The sequence below is a fragment of the Eschrichtius robustus genome, chromosome 6 (genome assembly GCF_028021215.1).
Source record: "Eschrichtius robustus isolate mEscRob2 chromosome 6, mEscRob2.pri, whole genome shotgun sequence".
NCBI classification, from domain to species: Eukaryota; Metazoa; Chordata; class Mammalia; order Artiodactyla; family Eschrichtiidae; genus Eschrichtius; species Eschrichtius robustus.
In genome coordinates this window covers 15,594,339-15,615,904 of record NC_090829.1, presented here as the reverse complement: position 1 = coordinate 15,615,904, position 21,566 = coordinate 15,594,339, and the positions used below count along the sequence as shown (strand labels likewise).

At 42.9% G+C, this 21,566-nt stretch overlaps 1 protein-coding gene across 1 annotated transcript in view; it reads right to left on the bottom strand.

Annotated features, from left to right (window-relative positions):
• Positions 1-21,566, bottom strand: part of BFSP2 (beaded filament structural protein 2) — a 129,768-nt gene that overhangs the window by 12,917 nt on the left and 95,285 nt on the right. The window contains exons 8-9 of the mRNA XM_068545611.1: positions 6,305-6,372; positions 5,574-5,726 (exon numbers count right to left, since the gene is read on the bottom strand). Of these exons, the coding sequence (XP_068401712.1) occupies positions 5,574-5,726; positions 6,305-6,372 (221 nt within the window). The remainder of the gene's footprint in view (positions 1-5,573; positions 5,727-6,304; positions 6,373-21,566) is intronic.

Below are 21,566 nucleotides of genomic sequence, written 5' to 3'. Positions count from 1 at the left end.
TTTAAAAAAGTAATAAAATTTAAAAAATAAACGGAAGGTTTTGAAGGCTTTGCAACATGAAGAAGCATATATGATGTCACATTAAGTGGAATGTAGATCACAGTCTGAGACAAGAGAGGTGGTGTAGGGATGGGAGATGGTGACAAAAACATGGATTTTTTAGCTGGATGTATAGACTGGCCATTCAATCGCCCCTACTCTCCCCACTCACAAGCTGTGTGATCATCTGCAAGTTAACTTCTCTGGGCTTTGGTTTCTTCTTTTTTAGAAATGTAGATAGTAACACAAGCTAGATTGTCTTGAGTGTTAGATAAGATAATGTATATAAAATTGCCAGGCAGAAATCAAAACAGGAGCTCAGTAAATATTAGTTCCCCTTCTCTAAGTTGTGTGTGTGTATATTTTTAATTTTGTAAAAAGACTTGAAAATAATTAACAAAATTAAAGACTTTTATTTTCTGAACCATTTCAGTTATCTGTTGCTGTGTGACAAAGCAGCCTACAACCTAGTGGCTTAAAACAACAACCTTATTGAAACCGTGCACCTCAGATTGGGACTTGAACCCACGTGCCGGGACTCGAACCCAGCCAAAACCCAGATTGGGACTTGAACCCAAGCGGCTGGGACTCGAACCCAGCCAAAACCCAGTCTTACAACTGAGATCACACACCTGGTTTCAGGACTTAATGAAGCTCAGGTTCTTGATGTCTCTTCACAGAAATAATTCAGTGAGAGACAAAGTGATAGGTAAGAAGTGGATTTATTTAAAGAGAAACAATCCACAGACAGAGTGTGGGCCATCTCAGAAGGTGAGAAAGGCACCAGGGTATGGGGTTGTCAGTTTTTATAGGGGTGGGTAATTTCCTAGGCTAAAGAGTGGGAGGAGTATTCCAGCTATTTCAGGAAGGAACTGGGATTTCCAGGAATTGGGCCACCACCCACTTTTTGATCCTTATGGTCGGTCTTGGAACTGTCATGGTGCCTGTGGATGTGTCATTTAGCTTGCTGTGTTACAGTGAACATATACTGAAGCTCAAGGTCTGGTGGAAGTCGACTTGTCCACCATCTTGGACCCATTTGGTTCTAATCAGTTTATGTCATGTCCTCGGGCTATGTCATTCTTTCAAAGGTTGTGCCCTGCCCCCTTCCCTCCTGTTTCACTATTATCATATCACACAGTTGTCACAAAAGTCAGGAATTTGTGCAAATCTCACCCAGGCAGTTCTTCTGCTTCACATGGCATTAACTGAGGCCACTCCATGGTATTTATCTGGTGACTGGGCTGGTCAGGAGGGTTAAGACAGCTTCCTCATTCACAGGTTAACGCCTTGGTGAAGATGACTTGGCAGGCTGGGCTCAGCCGGACTATTGGCCAGGACAGAAGTGAATCACAGGAGGAGAACTTATAATATGCAAATGTGTGAAGTTGTGAAAGTCCAGAGCAAGTACAGGCAGACCTGGGAGATATTGTGGGTTCAGTCCAGACCACTGCAGTAAAGCAAATACTGCAGTCAAGTGAGTCACATGAATTTTTTTGGTTTTCCAGTGCATATAAAATTTATGTTTACACTATACTGTAATCTATTAAGTGTGCAATGGCTTTATGTCTTTACTGTTAAAAAGTGCTAACCATCATCTGACAACACATGGTTGCCATAAACCTTTGATTTGTAAAAATCACAATACTTGTGAAGCACAATAAATGAGGTATGCCCATACTTCAAAATAACATGGTACTTTGGAGCCTCAAATGAAAGAAAGCTTATATCTGTGTGAGAGATTCTGAAAAGGCCCTCACATGGACCTTTGAGGGTGTGGGAGAGTTCCCAGGCCCAGTTGGGATGGAAGGCATCTTAGAGGAAATAAAAAAGCACCAGCAAATGTGTGAATGTGGGAAGGTAAGGGGCCTGTTTGGGCATGAAGGAGTATATAGATTCGGCATGAGGTATAGTCACAGGGGTAAGTCTCAGTAAGCTGTGCTGTGAAGGATCTTTGAATGCCAGGGTGAGATTAGATCTGTTTCACTTGATAGGCAGAAGGGAAGTCTCACCTGGCCTGAGTGAAAAAGATTCCCACAGGGGTCAGGGCAGGGATGATAAGTGAGTCAAATAGTCTGGGTATAAAAATAATCAACTTGGAGGCAGCCACTACTCAACTTTGTCATAGTTACCATTCAGGGATATGAAGCCACTTGGCCAGAACCTTTGATTTTCCGAAAGAAGTTAAAAAAAAAATCCAGATTCTTAGGGAAAACTTTTCACTTAAAAAAAAAATGTATATATATATATATATATATATATATATATATATATATATATATATATATATATATATATATATATTTATTTATTTAGGCTGTGCCGGGTCTTAGTTGCAGAATGTGGGATCTTCATTGCAGCATGCAGAATCTTTATTTGAGGCATGCAGGATCTTTAGTTGCAGCATGCGGGATCTTTTAGTTGTGGCGTATGGGCTTCTTAGTTGCGGCATGTGGACTTAGTTGTGGCATGCATGTGGGATCTAGTTCCCCGACCAGGGATCAAACCCAGGTCCCCTGCATTGGGATCACGGAGTCTTACCCACTGGACCACCAGCGAAGTCCCAAAACTTCTCACTTTTAAAATGTTTACCACTACAATACGTTAAAAACTATGGGCCAGATGAGGCCTGTGGGTGTCTGCTCTCCATTTGTAGGGCTGAATTGTGTTTGGAAGGGTGGCTGGGGCAGAGGGGGTGGAGGGAAGACCAGGCGACAGCACGGCCAGAGGACTTAGCTACTTTTGTTCTCTTTCTATCCTGCCGAAGAAATCCGAGGGAATTCATCTCCAGAGTTTTTGCATGTGTATTTGGTTTTGTCTTTTGGAATCCTCTCTACCCTAGGGCTGGTTTGCCAGGGAATTTTGGATTGGGCCTGGCAGCTGGTTCTCACTTTTCAGGCCTTCTCACTAAAAAGTCTTATATATTCCATCCTCTTTCAGTGGTTTGTTGCTTTGTCCCGGGGTGAGGCCTCATATAAACATTTGTGTGTGTGTGTGTGTGTGTGTGTGTGTGTGTGTGTGTGTGTGTAAGAGTTCTTCCTTCTGAAGAATTCAGAATTAACAGCAGATCTTCTGCGCTGGGCTTTCTGAACCTGGCAGGAGCTGACCTTTATGGAAACAGAACCCTTTGCCCGCTGTAGACTTGAGGGAGGCCACTGACTGAACTCACAATCTTGGCTGATTACCTTGCATCCAGAGGTTATCAGCAAATCTTCATAGAGGAAAATGTTCTGCTCTATTATGTCTATACGTTGGGATGACGTAACATAGTGGAAGAAATATTAGAAGCAGCAGAGCTAGATGAGAATGTTTTATTTGCTGGGTGACCTTGGTCCAGTCACCTCCCCTCTCTGCGTCTCAGTTCCCTCATCTATAATGTTATAACCACAAGTGTTCACCTCCTCGTGTATTGTGAGGATTCAGTGAGACTATGGATGCAGAAGTGCCTGACACCCAGCTATGCTGCATCAGAGGAATAAATGAAGGTATCAGAGCTAAGGAGATGTGGATTTAAATATTGACTCCACTACTTTTCTTATGATAAGACATCTGTGTTCACTACAAAGCAATCATCACCAAAAGTCTGGTTACCATCCATCACCATACGATTGACCCTCCTTCACCTATTTCACCCACCCCGCAAACACCTTCCCCTCTGGTAACCACTAATTTGTTCTCTGAGTCTGTGAGTCTGTTTTTGTTTTGTTTTGTTTGTTTGTTTAGATTCCACATATGAGTGATATCATATGGTTTTTGTTTTTTACCTTCTATCTTATTTCACTTGACTCTACAACTAACATAACAGCTACCATGAGTTCAGTAATTACTATGTACCAGGCTCGGTGCATCTTTTAAAATCCTTACAACAACTCTATATGGATGGAGGTATGATTGTTGTTATCCTCATTTTACAAATGAGGAAACTGAGGCACAGAAGGATTAAGTAACTTACCCAAGACCTCCCAGCTAAGAGGTGAAACCAGGGTACCTGATTCCAGAGCCTATACTTTCTTTCCAGCTGTGTGAGTAAGGACAAGCCCTGTAATCTTTCTGCTCCTCAGTTTCTGATGTATAAAATTGGGAAATCTTTGGGAGGATTAGAAATAATGTATATAAAATGACTATCATGGCAAGTGCCTGGCATTTCATGGATATTAACTTTTTACTAACTGCTCAGTGTTACGGGTTGAAGTGTATTCCTCCAGAAGATGTTGAAGTCCTAGTACCTGGTGCCTATGAATATGACCTTATTTGGAAATAGGGTTTTTGCAGATGATGAAGTTAAGATGAGGTAATTAGGATGAGAAATTTGGACACAGAGACAGACACAAAGGGAGAGTGCCATCTGAACTTGAAGGTAGAGATCAGGGTGATGCATCAACAAGCCGAGCAATGCCAACGATTGCCAGCAAACCACCAGAAGGTAGAGGATTGGAACAAATTCACCCTCACAGCTCTCAGAAGGAACCAGCCCTGCTGACACCTTAATTTGGACATCTAGCCTCCAGGACTATGAGAGAATACCTTTCTGTTGTTTTCAGCCACCCAGCTTGTGGCACTTTGCTATGGCAGCCCTGGGGATCTAATAGGTCAGTGAATGGTACTTGTACCTTCATTTACTCTGCAATGTGTCTCTGGGTCTCTGGGTGCACACAGTAGCCTGCCGCTGAGCACGCTGGGTGCTCTGCATACGTGCAGCCCTGCAGCCTAACTGTACACAGAGTCAGTCTAACATATTAGGAAGTGGACCAAGGTCAGCTTTTTGAGATCCCACCTGCCTTTTGTGCCTCCCTGGATTAAGTTCCAGCTACTGTACTCTTATGCTATCCCAGGCAGGGCAGAACGTATTCAATAAACTCATTCAGAAGAAGGTGCTAGTGGATAATTTATGCCTCCCAAATGAATTAATCACACTTGAAAGGTGAAATCTCAGATACCTTGGTGCCTGGTTGGAAGAGATTTTAGGTTAAGACCCCTCAGGCCTCCACAGATTATCTGCATGTCTGACAGGCCATGCACCCCATGCACTGCTCTCTGCACACAGATATCCATGGTGCCAGAGATCAAGGGATACTTTCTAGCAGAGAAGGTGATTTAAGCAGCCCAGGTAAGCACCTCAGGCCTTCAGGGAAATCAGGACAGCCTCAGAGAGCATTCAGAAATGGAGAGGCAGGAGGACTTTGTGAGCCCAAGAGATTCATTGTTAAAACTTGGAAAACAATTAAGAGTTGGAAAGAACTGAAGCAGCAGCAACCAGGGGCCCTGCCAGGCACTGTTCTTCAGGAACTCTAGAAGCAGAATTCCCTCAGGTTGATTTTCAGGAAAGGAAAAGAAATCCCCAAACAGAAAGACCATCACAGCTGTTTAAAACAGGGGGAGATCAATATCTGTTAGCCACCCCTGTTCCTGTTATCTATTAGGGGGTAACAGACCACCCGCATAAGTTACCTATTGCTGTTTAAAAAACTACCCCACATTGAGCAGCTTAAAATAATCAATATTTATTATCTCACAGTCTCTGGGGGTCACCTTACCTGGGTGGCTCTGGATCAGGGTCTTTCATGAGGTTGCAGTTGAGCTGTTGGCTGGGGCTGCAGTTGGCCCAAGGCTTGACTGGGGCTGGTAGAGTTGCTCCTGAGATGCCTCCCTCATGTGGCTGTTGGTAGGAGGCCTTGGTTTCTTGCTCCCTGTTGTCCAGAAGTCTCACTTCCTCACCACATAGGCATAGGGTGACCAATCATCCTCGTTTGCCCAGGACTAAGGGCGTTCTCAGGATGTGAGAATTTCAGTCTAAAACTTCAGTCCTGGGCAACCTGGGGACAAGTTGGTCATCCTATGTGGACCTCTCTCCCAGGGGCTGCTCAGAACATGAAGGGTGACTTGAGAGAGTGGCCAAGACAGGAGCCACGAGGTCTTTTATCATCTAATCTTGGAAGTAACCTACCGTGTACATCACTTCTGGTCTATTCTATTGGTCACACAGACGAGCCCTGGTACAGTGTGCAAAGTGACTGTACAAGGTGTAAATATCAAGAGGTGGGGATCAGTGGAGCCATCTTGGAGGACCCCAAACTCATTGGTTTAAAGCAACCACCATGTTAGTATCTCTCATGAGTCTGTGGGTTAACAGGGCTCAGCTGGGTGGTTCTTCTGTCCCACATGATGTCTGTTGGACCTGCAGTCTTCGGGGCTCAACTGGGCTGGAATCCCAAATGACTTATTCCCATGGCTGGCAGTTGGTGCTGGCTGTTGGCTAGGAGCTCACCTAGGGCTGCCAATGGGAACGTCTTGGTTCTGCTTCATGCGACCTTTGCACGTGGCTTGGGCTAGGTTCTGAGAGGGAACATCCCAAGAACAAGTGTGTAAGAGCAAGGAAACAGAAGCTGCCAAATCTCCTAAGACTTGAGATCAGAAGTCCTCGAACAGTTATACTGCATTCCACTGGCAAAGCAGTCACAGGGACAGCCCAGATTCAAGGAGAGGGGAAATAAACCATACTTCTTGATGTGAGGAACAGCATATGTTTATAGAAAGGGGAGAAATTATTAGGGGCTACTACACTGCCTAATGGGGCTACCACTCCCCAAAGATTGTGCTGCAAGGCCTCTCATTGGCAAATGTGCAAAATCCCCAGGGGTGGAGAAGTATTCCAGGCATTCTTAAATTTCTGCATCTATAGCCCTGGCTTTATTTTTTTTTAAATATTCTTAGTTAAAAAATTACACATGTAACTGTAATGAGCTTCATTATAAATAGAAAATACAGGTAAGCATAAGAAAAAACCCTATAATTCCAATACCTAAAGACAATACTGTATAATTTTGGTACATAGCATCTTAGAATTTATTCTATGCAAAAATAACAATTTTGGGACTTCCCTGGTGGTGCAGTGGTTAAGAATCCACCTGCCAATGCAAGGGGACACGGGTTCGATCCCTGGTCCGGGAAGATCCCACATGCCGTGGATCAACTAAGCCCATGCACCACAACTACTGAGCCTGCGCTCTAGAGCCTGTGAGCCACAACTACTGCAGCCCGCACGCCTAGAACCCGTGCTCCGCAACAAGAGAAGCCACCACAGTGAGAAGCACGTGCACCACAACAAAGAGTAACCCCCTCTCACCGCAACTAGAGAAAGCCCGCACGCAGCAGCAAAGACCCAATGCAGCCAAAAATAAATAAATAAAATAAATAAATTTATGAAAAAAGAAAACTAATTTTATTTTACAAAACTGTAACCATTCTGTACCTACTATTTTTGAATCTGCCATTTTCTCTTAAAACTACATTGCGAACATCTTTCTGTGACAGTTAATATAGTGCTACCTCAGCTTAAGGGTTGCATAGTGTTTCATTGTATATCTACCAACTGAGACTGTTGATGGCAACAACAGAAACAAACTGTGGTTAACTTAGTTAGCAAAAAAGGAAATTTTTTGAAGGGTATTGGATAGCCCATAGAATCTATGATATGTCAGTTTAGAGTTCCATTAGCTATTGTTGTGTAACAACCCATAAGACTTAGTGGAATAAAAGAATCACCATTTTAATATATTTATAAATTCTGTGGGTCAAGAATTCCAATAGGGAACAGCAGGGATGATGCCACAATGTCTGGGACCTCGGCTGGGAAAACTCAAACTAGGAGTGAAATGAAAGGCTGGGGTGGGGTGGGGGTGGAATCATCCGGAGGCTTCTTCATGCACATGTTGGAGATTGGGATGGCATGAGTTGGACTATGGGCTGAGTGGGGACTCTTGATCAGAGTGCCTATATGAGGTCTCTCTACATGGCTCGGGCTTCCTCACAGTGTGGCGGCCTCTGGGTAGTCTGACTTCTTACAAGGTGGCTCAGTGCTCCAGGAGCTGGTGTCCCAGCAAGCAGGGAGGAAGCTGTATGGCCTTTCATGACCTAGCCCTGGAAGTCACTTCCACCAAGGTCCATTGATTGAAGTGGTCACAAGCCTGCACAGATTCAAAAGGAGCGGACATACTCTCTACTTCCCAATGGGAGGAGTATCAGAGAATTTGTGGCCATGTTCTAAAATCACCATAATTAGGATAAGCTAAGACATCATAACAAAGAAAGTTCAACTAAGAGTGACTTAATGAATATAGAAGTTTATTTCTCTTGCACATAACAGTTCCAAGGTGAGTAGTCTAGCTCACTGAGGCAGCTCTGCCCCACCAGACACTTACCTCTACGCCACTGGAATCTAGGCTCCACTGCCAACGTGGCAATCTTGAAAAGCACTAACTGTCCCTGTGTCTTTGTGGGCAAAACCTTAGGCAAGAGCATCACACTGGCCACTCAGCTCACATGCTTGTACCTTGCCTTCCAGGGAGCAGGGAGTAGGCATATCTGCCTTCTTCCTGCTTCTGTAGTGGAAAGCAGGGGTGCTTCTTTCTTATTTCAGAATTTTCCCTTAAAAGGAAGGATGATCAGATGCTAGATACCCTAAACGCAACAAATATCCAGTAGAATATGGATGTATCATATTCCATCCCTCATTGATAGATATTTAGGTTGATAAGCTTCTATTGATAAGATGTTATGCACACTGTTGCAAAGAACATTCAAATATCTTTGAATACTTGTAAGATATTTTTTCTCCCTTTAAGGTACATTCCAGGACTTCCCTGGTGGCACGGTGGTTAAGAATCCGCCTGCCATTGCAGGGGACACCAGTTCGAGTCCTTTTCGGGGAAGATCCCACATGTTGCAGAGCAACTAAGCCCGTGTGCCGCAACAACTGAGCCTGCGCTCTAGAGCCCACGAGCCACAACTACTGAGCCTTCGTGCCACAACTACTGAAGCCTGCATGCCTAGAGCCTGTGCTCCACAAGGGAAGCCACTGCAGTGAGAAGCCTGCACACCACAACGAGGAGTAGCCCCCGCTTGCAGCAACTGGAGAAAGCCTGCGCGCAGCAACGAAGACCCAACACGGCCAAAAATAAATAAATAAATGAATAAATTTATTTTAAAAAGGTACATTCCAAGGAGTCATGTCATAGTTTCTGATTTCTTCATCTAGCCCTACAGGACCCCACTAAAGAAGGCAACCTCCTTTTCTTCAAGTCAGGGGTGGCAGCTCAGCAATTTGTATGAACCAGAGAGAAAGAATGGAGAGATTCAGCATGTACTATCAAGGATGCTTCAGGATTAAGTGTTGGTGTGGCCATGATCATAACCCACTCTTGTTTACGGAGCACTGTGTGAAGGACTTTACATATATTGTCTCATTTAGTCTTCACAGTAATCTGATGGGGAAGATATTATCTTCATTTGGAAGATGGAGAAGCTTAGGCTCCAAGAGATTAGGTAATTTATCCAAGGCCTTAGAGCCAAATCAGTGCTTGGAACACTTGTTCTTAGGATACTCCCTCTTCTAGCCCAGCTGCCATATTGTGGGAATCCCAAGCCACATGAAGAGGCTATGTGTCGACATTTCAGCCAACAGCCCCAGCTGAGCTCCCAGCTGCCAGCCAGCATCAGCTCTCAGCCATGTGAGTGAGCCAGCTTGGACCCTACAGCCCAACTCTTCAGCCCAGTCGAGCCCCCAATTGGCTGCAGCCTCAACCAACATCACAAGTAGCAGAACTGCTAAGTTGAGCTCAGCCAATCCAAAGACTGGTGAGAACTAATAATAAAATAGTTTTTGTGTCAAGTCACTGAGTTTTGGCGAGATTTGTTACGTAACAATGGGTAACCAAAGCAGGTGGGGAGCTCCTCATTCTTGGATGAATCCCAGCAGAGCCTGAAGAGGGGGTTCCTCCTCTGGGGGTATAACTGTGGTAGGGGGCCTTTGATGATACTTATGAGCTCAGTGCACTAAACTGGGTCTATATATGACAGTTTTCCTTGTTCCCTGCCCCAGATGGGGAAAACTTCATTGAGTCACAAGTCTGGGAGGAGAAACTGTGTGTAAATGAGTTGACAGAAATCTGGGAAAGATTCCCAAAGTAAATAATGTTGATTCTCAGCACAAAGAAGGCATGGTTTAATGCTGCAAAAACTCACATAAACAGTCATTGCTTTATGACTGATTTGCTATATTTTTAAATTTCAAAAAGTAACCTAATAACCATCATTAAAAAAAATTACCACTTGGAAATGCTTGAACACTCTGCACAGTTCCTGAGGTCATAAGAGCGTCCTTATCTTTTGGAACTTCCCTGTCCTGTGGGCCAGAGGTGGTGCCAATATGACCTTTGGGTAGTCCCAGTCGGCACTTAGATCCCAAAGCAAAATCCAACTTCTCTCTCCCACTCAAAGAGCAGAGGAGGAAGCTCACAACAGTTCAGTAAGATGGTGGCCTTATCAATCTTAGGTGTTTACTCTCCTAACCTTCACCTCTCAGTCCCTTCCAGTTCAGTGGTTCTCAAATTTAGGGGCATCAAAATCATCTAGGAAGTATGTAAAAAAATGCAAAAATCTCGGGTTCTTCCCCAAAGATTCCCATTCTCTAAGTGTGGGATGGGATCCCAGAATTTTTATTTTAACAAGAACCAGCTGGGACTTCCCTGGCGGTCCAGTGGTTACGATTCCGAGCTGCCGATGCAGGGGGCTTGGGTACAATCCCTGGTCAGGAAACTAGGATCCCAAATGCCACGGAGCACGGCCAAAAAAAAAAAAAAAAGGAACCAGCTGATTCCTTCATTGGTGGCCCTATACCACACACTGAAGAGCGCTGTAATCTCAGGCCTTTCCTAAAAGTATAAAATAGAGATGGGGAGAGTCCTCTCTAAGCCAAACCTCCAGAGACCAGGATGGACCTTGGAAGGGGATCAAGATGGGATATTCAGATTCTAAGCCAGGAAGGATATAACAAACCCACCTGGAGCAAATGGTTTTCAAACTGTGTTTCTTCAAACCCTAGGGGGTTCCTCAGATGTACTATTACCTCCACCCCAGCAGTTTCTCTTTGATCTGTTTTACTATAGTAGGTTTCCAAGAAAGATTTCATTAGAAGAAAAGGTTTTACTACTAAATTCCCTTCCTGCTTAAAGATATTATCAGTTTGGTGAGGATGAGGAGCAAATAGAATCCTCAAACCTTGGTAGTGAGAATGAAAAATGATGCAGCCACTGTGGAAAATAGTGTGGTGGTTCTGTAATAAGTTAAGCATAGATTACCATATGTCTTAGTCTGCTCAGGCTGCTGTAACAAAATACCATAGATTAGGTGGCTTAAACAACAGACATTTATTTCTCACAGTTCTGGAGGCTGGGAGTATAAGATCAGGGTTAGGTTCTTGGTGAGGACACCCTTCCTGGCTTACAGATCACTGTGTCCTCACATGGGTGGGCAGGGGTGGGGGGTTGGGAGGGAGACCTCTGGTCTCTTTCTCTTCTTATAAGGACACTAATCCCACCATGGGGGCCCCACCCTCATGACCTCATCTAAACTTAAATTACCTCGCACAGGCCCCACGTCCACATACCATCACATTGGAGGTTAGGACTCCAACACATGAATCTGGGAGGACACAGACATTCAGTCCATAACACCCTATATCCCAGCAATTCTACTCCTGGATATATACCTCCAAAGAATTGGAAACGGATACTCAAATAGATTCTTGTACACATATGTTCATTGAATGTTTGGCTCTTTACAACAGCTCAAAGGTGGAAACAACCCAAGTATCCATAATTGATAACTGATGAATGGATAAAAGTGGTATATCTCTACAATGAAATTATTTAGCCAGAAAAAAGAATGAAGTATTGATACATGGATGAACCTTGAAAACATTACACTAAGTGAAAGAAGCCAGTCACAAAAGACCACATAATTGTATGATTCCATTTATAAGAAATATTCAGAATAGGCAAATCCATAGAGACAGAGACAGATAGCAGATTAGTGGTTGCCAGGGGATAGGGAGAGGGGGTAATGCGGAGTGACTGCTTAATGGGTGGAGGACTTCTTTCTGAGGTGATGAAAATGTCCTGGAACTAGATAGTGGTGACGGTCGCACAACATTGTGAATGTACTAAATGTCAGTAATGACAAGTTTTATGTTATATGAATTTTACAAAATACAACAATTAAAAAAAATCCCAATCAACAGATCTAGAACAACCATCTCATTTTTTTTACTGATAAGGAAGCTGAGGTCAGGAAGAGGAAATGACTTGGTGAGGTCACCCAGCCTGTCAGGGGTAAAGTCAAGGCTGGTGACCCCCAGCCTGCCATAGCAGGCTGCCTCTCTTCCTCAACATCCTTTGTCCCCTACACCCAGGCCCTACCAAAAAAGCTAAGATACAGGGACATGCAAAGTCCTGAGCTACAAGCCACACCATAGTTTTTGCAGCCAGGCCCCCTGCTTCCCAGGCAGTGGTCCACCTTACCCACCCATAGAGCTGGGTCAGCCTTTCTTCTGCTGTCTCCAGTGCCTACTGCCTTCAAGTGTGTTGATGAAAGACGAACCCACTTCTAACTTCATACTTAAGTAAGTAGTCCTAAGGGCCTCGCTGCAGCTGCAGTCTTCAGACGGGGTTGATAGGGCTGGGTGCATCAGATTCCTTACACAGACATTGCTGAGTTTCCCAAACTCCAGCTGAGCAGACAGTCTGGAGGAGCTAGTGGTGGTCCCAGGGCTGGGTTGCATTTATCCCAGCCATATGCATTTGTGCGGTTGGCTCTGCTCTCCAGCTGTTGGACTATATGCATCTATCCCATAGTAGGTGCTTAATAAAGATTCATTGGCACCAGTTGTTCCTGTCTTGTGGTCATCCTGGGACTGTTTTCTTCATTCTAGTTAAAAGAGTTCAGGAAAAAGCCTCAGTTTCCTCAGTGCCCTTGAGAATAAAGGACTCAGGGTAAACTTGTACGTGAAGTGAGAGTCGTTTATCTGATCACCATCTGAGATGGAATTATTTGCCATTCTGGGAGGTGGCAGCAACAGAAGGGTATAACTTATTTGCATTTGCTTTACTGTGAACTTTAGAGGTCAGGTCTTCTGGAACAATCCCTTCAGCCCCTTCCCCAGGGTCTCAAAATATTGCTAAGGCTTTTGTTCTGTCCCAGATCCTGACCTTTTCTTACATCTCTTAGTTACAGCCTCCAAATAGATCATGGATTTTTAAAAAACTGCATAAACATACAAGAGGGCAATTGCAGGACCCAAGAAAGCTGGCTCTCTGGAAATTTACTGAACTCAGATGAGAACCCTGGTTGAGAAGGGATACCTAATTCTGCCCACTTGTGTTCAAGACCTGCTTCAGCGTGGGAGTGGGGAGGGTGAACTCCCTCAATCCTGACAAGGTGACTCTCTTCATTCAGCCTCAGAAGATTATCTAACACCTTGAACTTGAACTTGGGTATTGGCTTCATGCAGCAGGGATGAATGGTGCCATTAAGAAAGATGGCAGAGCAGCAGTGGCTGCAGTTTCTAAGTTGCCATTTGGGATAAAGCAGGAAAGGCGAGAATTGCTACAATGCAGAGGTTTGGGAGTGAATATTTAGAACTCGCAGCTGAGGCTGACTTTGGTGGTTGTATGTGGTTTCCCTGCTGTGTGGACGATGCCTTATGTTTGGATGCAGATTTTCCTTTCCCAGGACAGAGAGGTTTAGGAAACGCTGTTGACTCCATGCCTCATTGGGGATTTCAAAGTGCATAACTCTGCTCAATGCTCTGAGGAGTCCTGCAGAAGAGAAACCTGCTTTGATGTCATTTAACCCAGTGTTTCCCAGTTATTTGACCTCAGAATTCCTCCCTGCTACCCCCACCTTATAGCATTCCTTTATGCCCTGTGAAAGCCAGGTTTCCAAGAAATGCTGGGAAATGCCTCCCTATGACCTGTGGAGCTGGTTCCCCTGATGCCCTATGGTGAGCAACAATGGGGATATTTGGGTGGGACACAGGACAGGGGGCCCTGCTATGATAACCCAGGAAGTAGCATTGTGTGTTGTACCTATCAGGCTCCCTCCCACACTGAGATGTTGTGATTCTCTCCACACTGACCAGGAAACCACTGACATTTGCTGAGCACCATGTGCTAGGAGCTTTTTGTATGTCATCTATGTAATCTTCCCTCAAGTCTGTTGTCCCCATTTTACAATGAGGATATTGAGACTCTAAGAGGTTACGTAAGAAGGTCACCCAGTTGAGTCTGTGGCAGAGCTAAGATTCGGGCTGGGGACTCTGGGACTCCACACTGGTACTCCCTCCTCAGATATCAATTATGGGAATAGAAAACAGTGCAGCCACGTGGAAAATAGTTCCGCCGTTCCTCCATCAGTTAAAGAGAATTGCCAAATGTCTTAGTCTGCTCTTGGGCTGCTCTAACAAAATACCATGGCCTGGGTGGCTTAAACAGCAGGCATTTAGTTCTAACATTTCTGGAGGCTGACGAGTCCCAGAACAGGGTTAGTGTTTGGTGAGGGCTGGCGGGCGGCTGCCTCTCTCTATGGCTGCCCTGTGCTGTGCCACTTCACTAGCAAGGTTCATTTTCGTGTCACTCTTTCCAGAGTGTCTGGTTCCCATGAGGAGCTGTTACTGGTCATGTGACCTTGGGCCTCTGGGCCTCAGTTTCCTCATCTGTAAAATAGGATAATACTCTCATTTTCTTCCTTCTGAACTTTTCCTCTTTTTCTTCTAACTTCCCTCCTTTCCTCTTTCCTTCTCCCTTAATTTCTTTCTCCCTCAATTTGTTTTTCCACATTGTGATAATCCTCAACCTCCTGTATTAATTTTCCCCTGGAAGATCCTTGAAACTGCCCTATGGGCTCCTCCCTAAAGTGGCTTGAGAAGCACTGACGGTTTCTCAGTAACAGAGACCAGAAGAGAAGGCGGCTGCTGATTAATTCCACATCAGTCGGGCGTTCTGTGCTCTGCATCTAGAATAGGGCAGTTTCCAAGGTGACTGAGCCTGGTGTGTGAGGATGAGGTGAGGGCCTGTAGTTATGAGCTGCCAAACTCGTAAACCACGTGGGCTTCCTCTGAGCCACTCGCCGAGCAGTTTAACAACTGACTTGTGGCAAAGTGTTCCAACACTATTTAATGATCAGTGCATCTATAAATAGGGTCGTAAGAACAATCTGGATGGATGTTAATGTATGGGTTCAGTCCTGGAGTGACTAAACCTTGAGTTGTTTTGACCTCAGAGAGCCATCAAAAGTCTGCTGCAAGGAACAATTCTGCAGTTGTCTTGTGGCAGATGTTTTGTTCCTGTTCAACATGTCCTTGTGTGCATAATTTACTAACATGATAATAATGTGTTGCTTGGCACTTGCAGTTTACTAAGTAGTTTACTAAACTACTGCAGTTTACTAAGTGCCTTCACACACATGTTTTCATTTGATCCTGGCATGACAGGAGTTATTGCTGAGGCTCAGGGAGCCAAGTGACTTGCCCAGAGACATCCAGATTGTGGGGTGAATGGGGCTCGGGTGGGGGAGTAGGGATGGTGGTGGTGGTAGCAGAGTCCAGATTTCAGATAAGGAAGACGTGGCTTCCAAATTGATCTTCCTTTCTTATTCCATCAAATCCTATTTCCTGGTTTAAAAGACTTGAAACAATCAATGACTCTCCTGTCCTCAAAGGGGCCAGCACATCAGGGTCCAGCACCCTGATCTCTCCTTTGATTGCTTTGCATTAAAAGTAGGCTTGCCAGATTTAGTAAATAAAAATACAAAACACCCCATTAAATTTAAATTTCAGATTAAACAATGAATAATTTTTTGGTATAAGTATGTCCCATGATATTTGGCAACTGTAATTTAAAGTACTTGTCATTAAAATTTTTTCTTTTAAAAAATAATACGAATTACTTATAGAAATTTTTGAAAAATGATAAGCAAAAGGAAAAAAATATAAATTACTCCTAATTTTACCATCAGGTAATATTAATATTTTAATATTAACTGTTAATACTTTGGTATACTTACTGAGACCTCTTTTTCCATGCATATGTTTATATGCATAAATTCCTTTTTTAAAAATAGAAAAAGAGAATTACTGAATACATTACTTTAGACCTGTCTTTTTTCACTCAATAATATATCATGAACATCTTTCTGTGCCTTTATGTATTCTGTAACATTCAAATGACTGCAAGGCCATTGATGGGATAGCACACAGCCTTCAGCGAATCCCCTATAGGCGAACACTTAAGTTGTGTCCAATGTTACTTATTGTTTTTTTTAAAGGCTAGATTTCTTTTTTTCAATATTTATTTATTTATTTGGTTGCACCAGGTCTAAGTTTCGGCTTGCGGGCTCCTTAGTTGCGGCACGTGGGCTCCTTAGTTGTGGAATGTGAACTCTTAGTTGCGGCATGCAAACTCTTAGTTGCAGCATGCATGTGGGATCTAGTTCCCTGACCAGGGATCGAACCCAGGCCCCCTGCATTGGGAGTGCGGAGTTTTTTCCACTGCGCCACCAGGGAAGTCCCTGTGTCCAATGTTTTATTACTACAGATTTGTCATGAACAACCTTCACTGAGTCTTTCTGCACATCCCTGGGATAAATTTCTGGCAGTAGAATTTCTAGGTTAAAGGATATGCAAATTTTAAGGCTTTTTTACATATTGTCAAATTGTCCTCCCGAAAAATTGTACCAATTTACATTCTCACAAATAGCATCTGAAAGTGCCATTTCCTTGCATATTGTCAACATTGGAAATTATCATTAAAAACGAAAAGAAAAATAACCACTTTGATTCTGAGCCTACCCTGACTCCATAATCACATTCAACACTCTGTCCTTAAGCATGAATGATCTTACTTTTTTCTACTGAGACTTCATTTCTTAAACAAGGGAGTAAATTAGATTAGGAGTAGAAATCGCTACCACTGTCCCATCACATGCCCACATCAGACATCAGTAATCAACCCTGCCATTCTTTCTACTGAATTTCAACAGGGCTTCAGAATCTTATTCATCCCAGCCTTGCTGGTGGCCATTACTAATGTAAAGAACTTGCTCATTAGGGGAAATTTCCCTTTATACAAGAATTCAGTTAATAAATGGAGAAAGAATGGTAGAATTACAATGGCATTGATCATCAGTGGCTGTTTACTTCAGGTGCAGAGAAAATGTTAAACTACACTATGAACATGTAATCAGTGAAATCCAGACTGTGGGAAACTCTATAGTTCAAATGACCTCTTTTCTTTAAAAAAAAAAAAAAAAAAAAGAATGGAGGGGAAACATATAGAGTAAAAGATACCTGAAACACATATCCATCAATCACAATGAATGTATGGACATTATTTGAATCCTTATTTTTAAAAAAGCCTTCAGAAACAGTCCACTTATACCATTTATGAGACAATTAGAAATTTTAACACTGGATATTTGATTACATTAAGAAATAATTATTAATTTAAAAATATGATAGTATTATCATATCCATGTTTTAAAAAAGAGCCCTCATCTTTTACAGCAGTGGTTCTCAGTTTTGAGATTTTGCTCCTCAGGACATTTGGCAATCTCAAGACATTTTTGGTTGTTAAAACTGGGGGGAAGGTGTTACTAGCCTCTAGTGGGTAGAACCCTGGGATACTGCTAAACATCCTACAATGCACTGGGCAGCTCCTCGCAACAAAGAATTATTTGGCTTACAATGTTAATAGTGCTGAGGTTAAGAGGCTCTGTTTTAGAGATACATACTGAAATATTTATGGGTAAAAGGATCCTATGGGTGGGATTTGCTTCAAAATAATACAGTAGCCGGCCCCCCGCCCCCATCGCGGTTTTGCTTTCTGCCCCGTTTCAGTTACCTGTGGTCAGTGCTGGTTCAAGAATATTAAATGGAAAATTCTAGAAATAATTCATAAATTTTAAATTGCACACCATTCTTAGTAGCGTGATGAAATCTCACACCATCCCACTCCATCCTGCCTGGGATGTAAATCATCCCTTTGTCCAGCGTATCTGCCCATTAGCCACTTAGTATCCGTCTAGGTTATCAGGTCGACTGCCATTGTAGTGCAGTTCTCATATTCAAGTAACCCTCATTTTACAGGGACCACATTTACATAACTTTTATTCCAGTATACTGTTATAATTGTTTTATTTTATTGTTGGTTATTGTTGTTAATCTCTTGCAGTGCCTAATTTATAAATTAAACTGTGTCTTAGGTATATATGTATAGGAAAGAACATCATATATATAGGGTTCAGTACTGTCCACAGTTTCAGGCATCCACGGGGGGTCTTGTATCCCCTGCAGACAAGGGGGGACTACTGTATGTGATGGAGGAAATGGATGGAGGTCTGGATGCACAGACTGGTTGATGGTTGTTGGTTGGGGCTGGGTAAGTGGTATGGTACTTCATTATATTCTAACTCCTTTAGATAAGTTTGAAATTCTCTATAATAAAAAGTTTAGGAAATTCCCTGGTGGCCCAGTGGTTAGGACTCTGCACTCTTCCACAGCAGGGGGCCCGGGTTTGATCCCTGATCCGGGAACTAAGGTCCTGTAAGCTGCGTGGTGCTGCCAGAAAAAAAAAACAAAAAAACTTCCCATGAAGTGAACTGCCATCTCCGGAGTCCTTCTCTAAGGACCATCTTTTCTGTTCTCTAGTGACTTCAAACTTTTTCTGACCTCATCCACAGGGAAATTGTGAAATAGCTTATTTTGGGTGTTCTCCTATTTCTGCCTACGACCAGAGGGGAGATGTGTAGGTCAAAGTTTCCCCAACCTATTTCCTTATCTGTGAAGCAGGGACACAAATGAAATTGCTTACTTCCTGGAGCTTTTATGAGACTGAGGATTCCATTTTGCCTGCTATTACCAAAATTGTGATATTTTTTTCTCCCCTTAATATTAAGTACAGTATTTGGCCTTGAAGTAAAGTCTTTGAATTTCAGTGTAATTTTAACTTCATAGTTAGTTGGGAAATAATCCCTCCTCTTCAATTTTCTAAAATAATTTGTATAGAATTCATATTATTTCTTCCTTACATATCTGGTAGAATTTACCTGTGAAGCCATCTGGACCTGGAGTTTTCTTTATGGAAAAGTTTTAAGCTATAAATTCAATTTCTTTAATAGGTATGATAGGCAGGTTATCTGTTTGTTCTTCAGTGAGCTTTGGTAGTTTGTGTCTTTCAAGGAATTCGTCCATTTCATCTAAGTTGTCAAATTTATGGACATAAAGTTAAGTTGGTCAGAAACATCTCTAATCCTTTTTTAAAAAATAAATTTACTTATTTATTTATTTTTGGCTGCATTGGGCCTTCATTGCTGCACGTGGGCTTTCTCTAGTTGTGGTGAGCGGGGGCTACTCTTCGTTGCAGTGCGGGTGCTTCTCATTGCGGTGGCTTCTCTTGTTGCAGAGCATGGGCTCTAGGCGTGTAGGCTTCAGTAGTTGTGGCTCGCAGGCTCTAGAGTGCAGGCTCAGTAGTTGTGACGCATGGGCTTAGTTGCTTTGCGGCATGTGGTGTCTTCCAGGACCAGGGTTCAAACTCGTGTTCCCTGCATTGGCAGGTGGATTCTTAACCACTGCACCACCAGGGAAGTCCCAAATGTCTCTTACCCTTTTAATCTTTGTAGAATCTATAGTGATGTCTTCTCTCTCATTTCTTAAATCGGTAATTTGTGTCTGAATTAAAGTCTTTTTTTTTGGCTGCACCACGCAGCATGCGGGATCTTAGTTCCCCGACCCAGGGTCGAACCCGTGCCCCCTGCATTGGAAGCATGGAGTCTTAACCACTGGACTGCCAGGGATGTCCCTGAATTAAATTCTTTTAGAAGACAAAAATTCAACAGGAAGACAGAATTTCTTTGTTCACATGAGAGAATCTACTTATGTTAGAGGTTTTTGCTTTTACATGTTTTATAGATTTATTCCTTATGCTGAATTAATGCAGCAGGAGGCTTATGGGAAGCAGAAGGGACACAGATGAAAATCTGATTTGTAACCAGGCTCTGTCTTTATGAAAGGAGGAAGCAGGGGTGATGGGTCACCTTGAAGTTTTTTGCATCCTGAGTTGCTTCAAAGAAGCAGGTAGTTTGTTTTGTTTTGTTTTTAGAAGTAGGTAGTTTTGTTCAGGGTCATTGACTCCTACATTCTGGATCCTTACCAAACCCTGTTATTTTGGTAGCATGTGATCCTAAATGATGTCACTGTGCCTGTTTATTCTCAAACGCTGGAGGTTCTGACACCACTGAGCAGCTCAGATAATATTCTAGGTCTGCTTTTCCAGGAAGAGTCTGGGGGAAGTTTGAAATAGTGGGAAAACCATGGGTTTTAGAGCAAGACAGACCTAAATTCAAAGTTTGCCTTTGCCACTCACTAGCTATGGACCCAGGGCAAATTGTGGAACTTCTCTGAGCTCCACTTTCCTCATGGACAAAATGGGGACAATGAGACCTACTTCATAGTGCTCTTGAGGTGTTTAAATGAGATAATATATGGGTCTAGCACATATTATCAACTCTGAGTGGATCTCAAAGTGTGGTCCCTGGACCAGCAGCATCAATAGCACTTGGAAACTTGTTAGAAATGTAAATTCTTGAGCTCAACTCCAGACCTACTGAATCAGAAATTCTGGGGCGGGGCCCAGCAATCTATGTTTTCACAAGTCTCCTAGGGGATCCTGAGGACCTGCCATGTTCAGAACCACTGGATTAACACATTCTTTGGCAGATGGTAGAAGCTCAAGATAAGCTAGTTTTCTGCCCTCATTTATACTTTCTTGATAACTATTCTTTCAGCTTATTCTTGGCTCTCATATTAAGTAAACTCTTCAAGAGTTAAGAGAGTCTTTCTCTGTCTCCTCTTCATTTTTCTTTTTCCAAAGTTCCTGGTGCGTGTTAGCATTCAGTAGGAACTCAGAAAGTTAACTGTATTTCCGTGTGCCACATAAGGACAGAACTGCCCTTGGCTTTCCAGCTCTTTACTTATTTATTTGACTTATATAGCACCTTGGCTCAATCGTGTGTCTGGAAGATGAAGTGTTCCGTGTGCGTCCACAGTGAATACCAATCCATCTCTGACACCAGGGATGTAGGGAATGTAATGTCTTCCTCTCGGTGTCGGCCAATAAACATAAAGGCCTGAGCAATGTCACAGACCATTTGGTCCTGATTAAAGAAGAGATGTCATAAAACCACATCAGTTCATAGCAAGAGGAATGAGAGAGAGAGAGGAGGGCAGGCCAATAAATAAATGAAAAACCTAAGTTATATAGAAAATTCTTTTGTTTAAAAAATACAACTTTATTTGCATGGCACTTTATGGTTTAAGAAGCACCTTAAGCCGAGCCCAGTCACAGCTACCCTACAGGACTGTTGTGAGAAATGAATGTGATAATCCAGTAACATTGGAGGCATGGTGACCTTAATATTTATTAAGCACTCAATAAAGAATATTGCTAAATTATTACTGGTAGTAATAGTAGGTGACAGGTGAATGTTTACTTGATAAATGGCTTACTGAATGAGAGCTTGGTTGAATGATATAATGAACTATCAACTTGTTTGATCACAGATATTTTTTCTTAGTGCAAAAGCAAGCTTCAGGGAAAATTATTCATTCCGTAGCTAGTGAGTCCCATAGCAGCTATTGA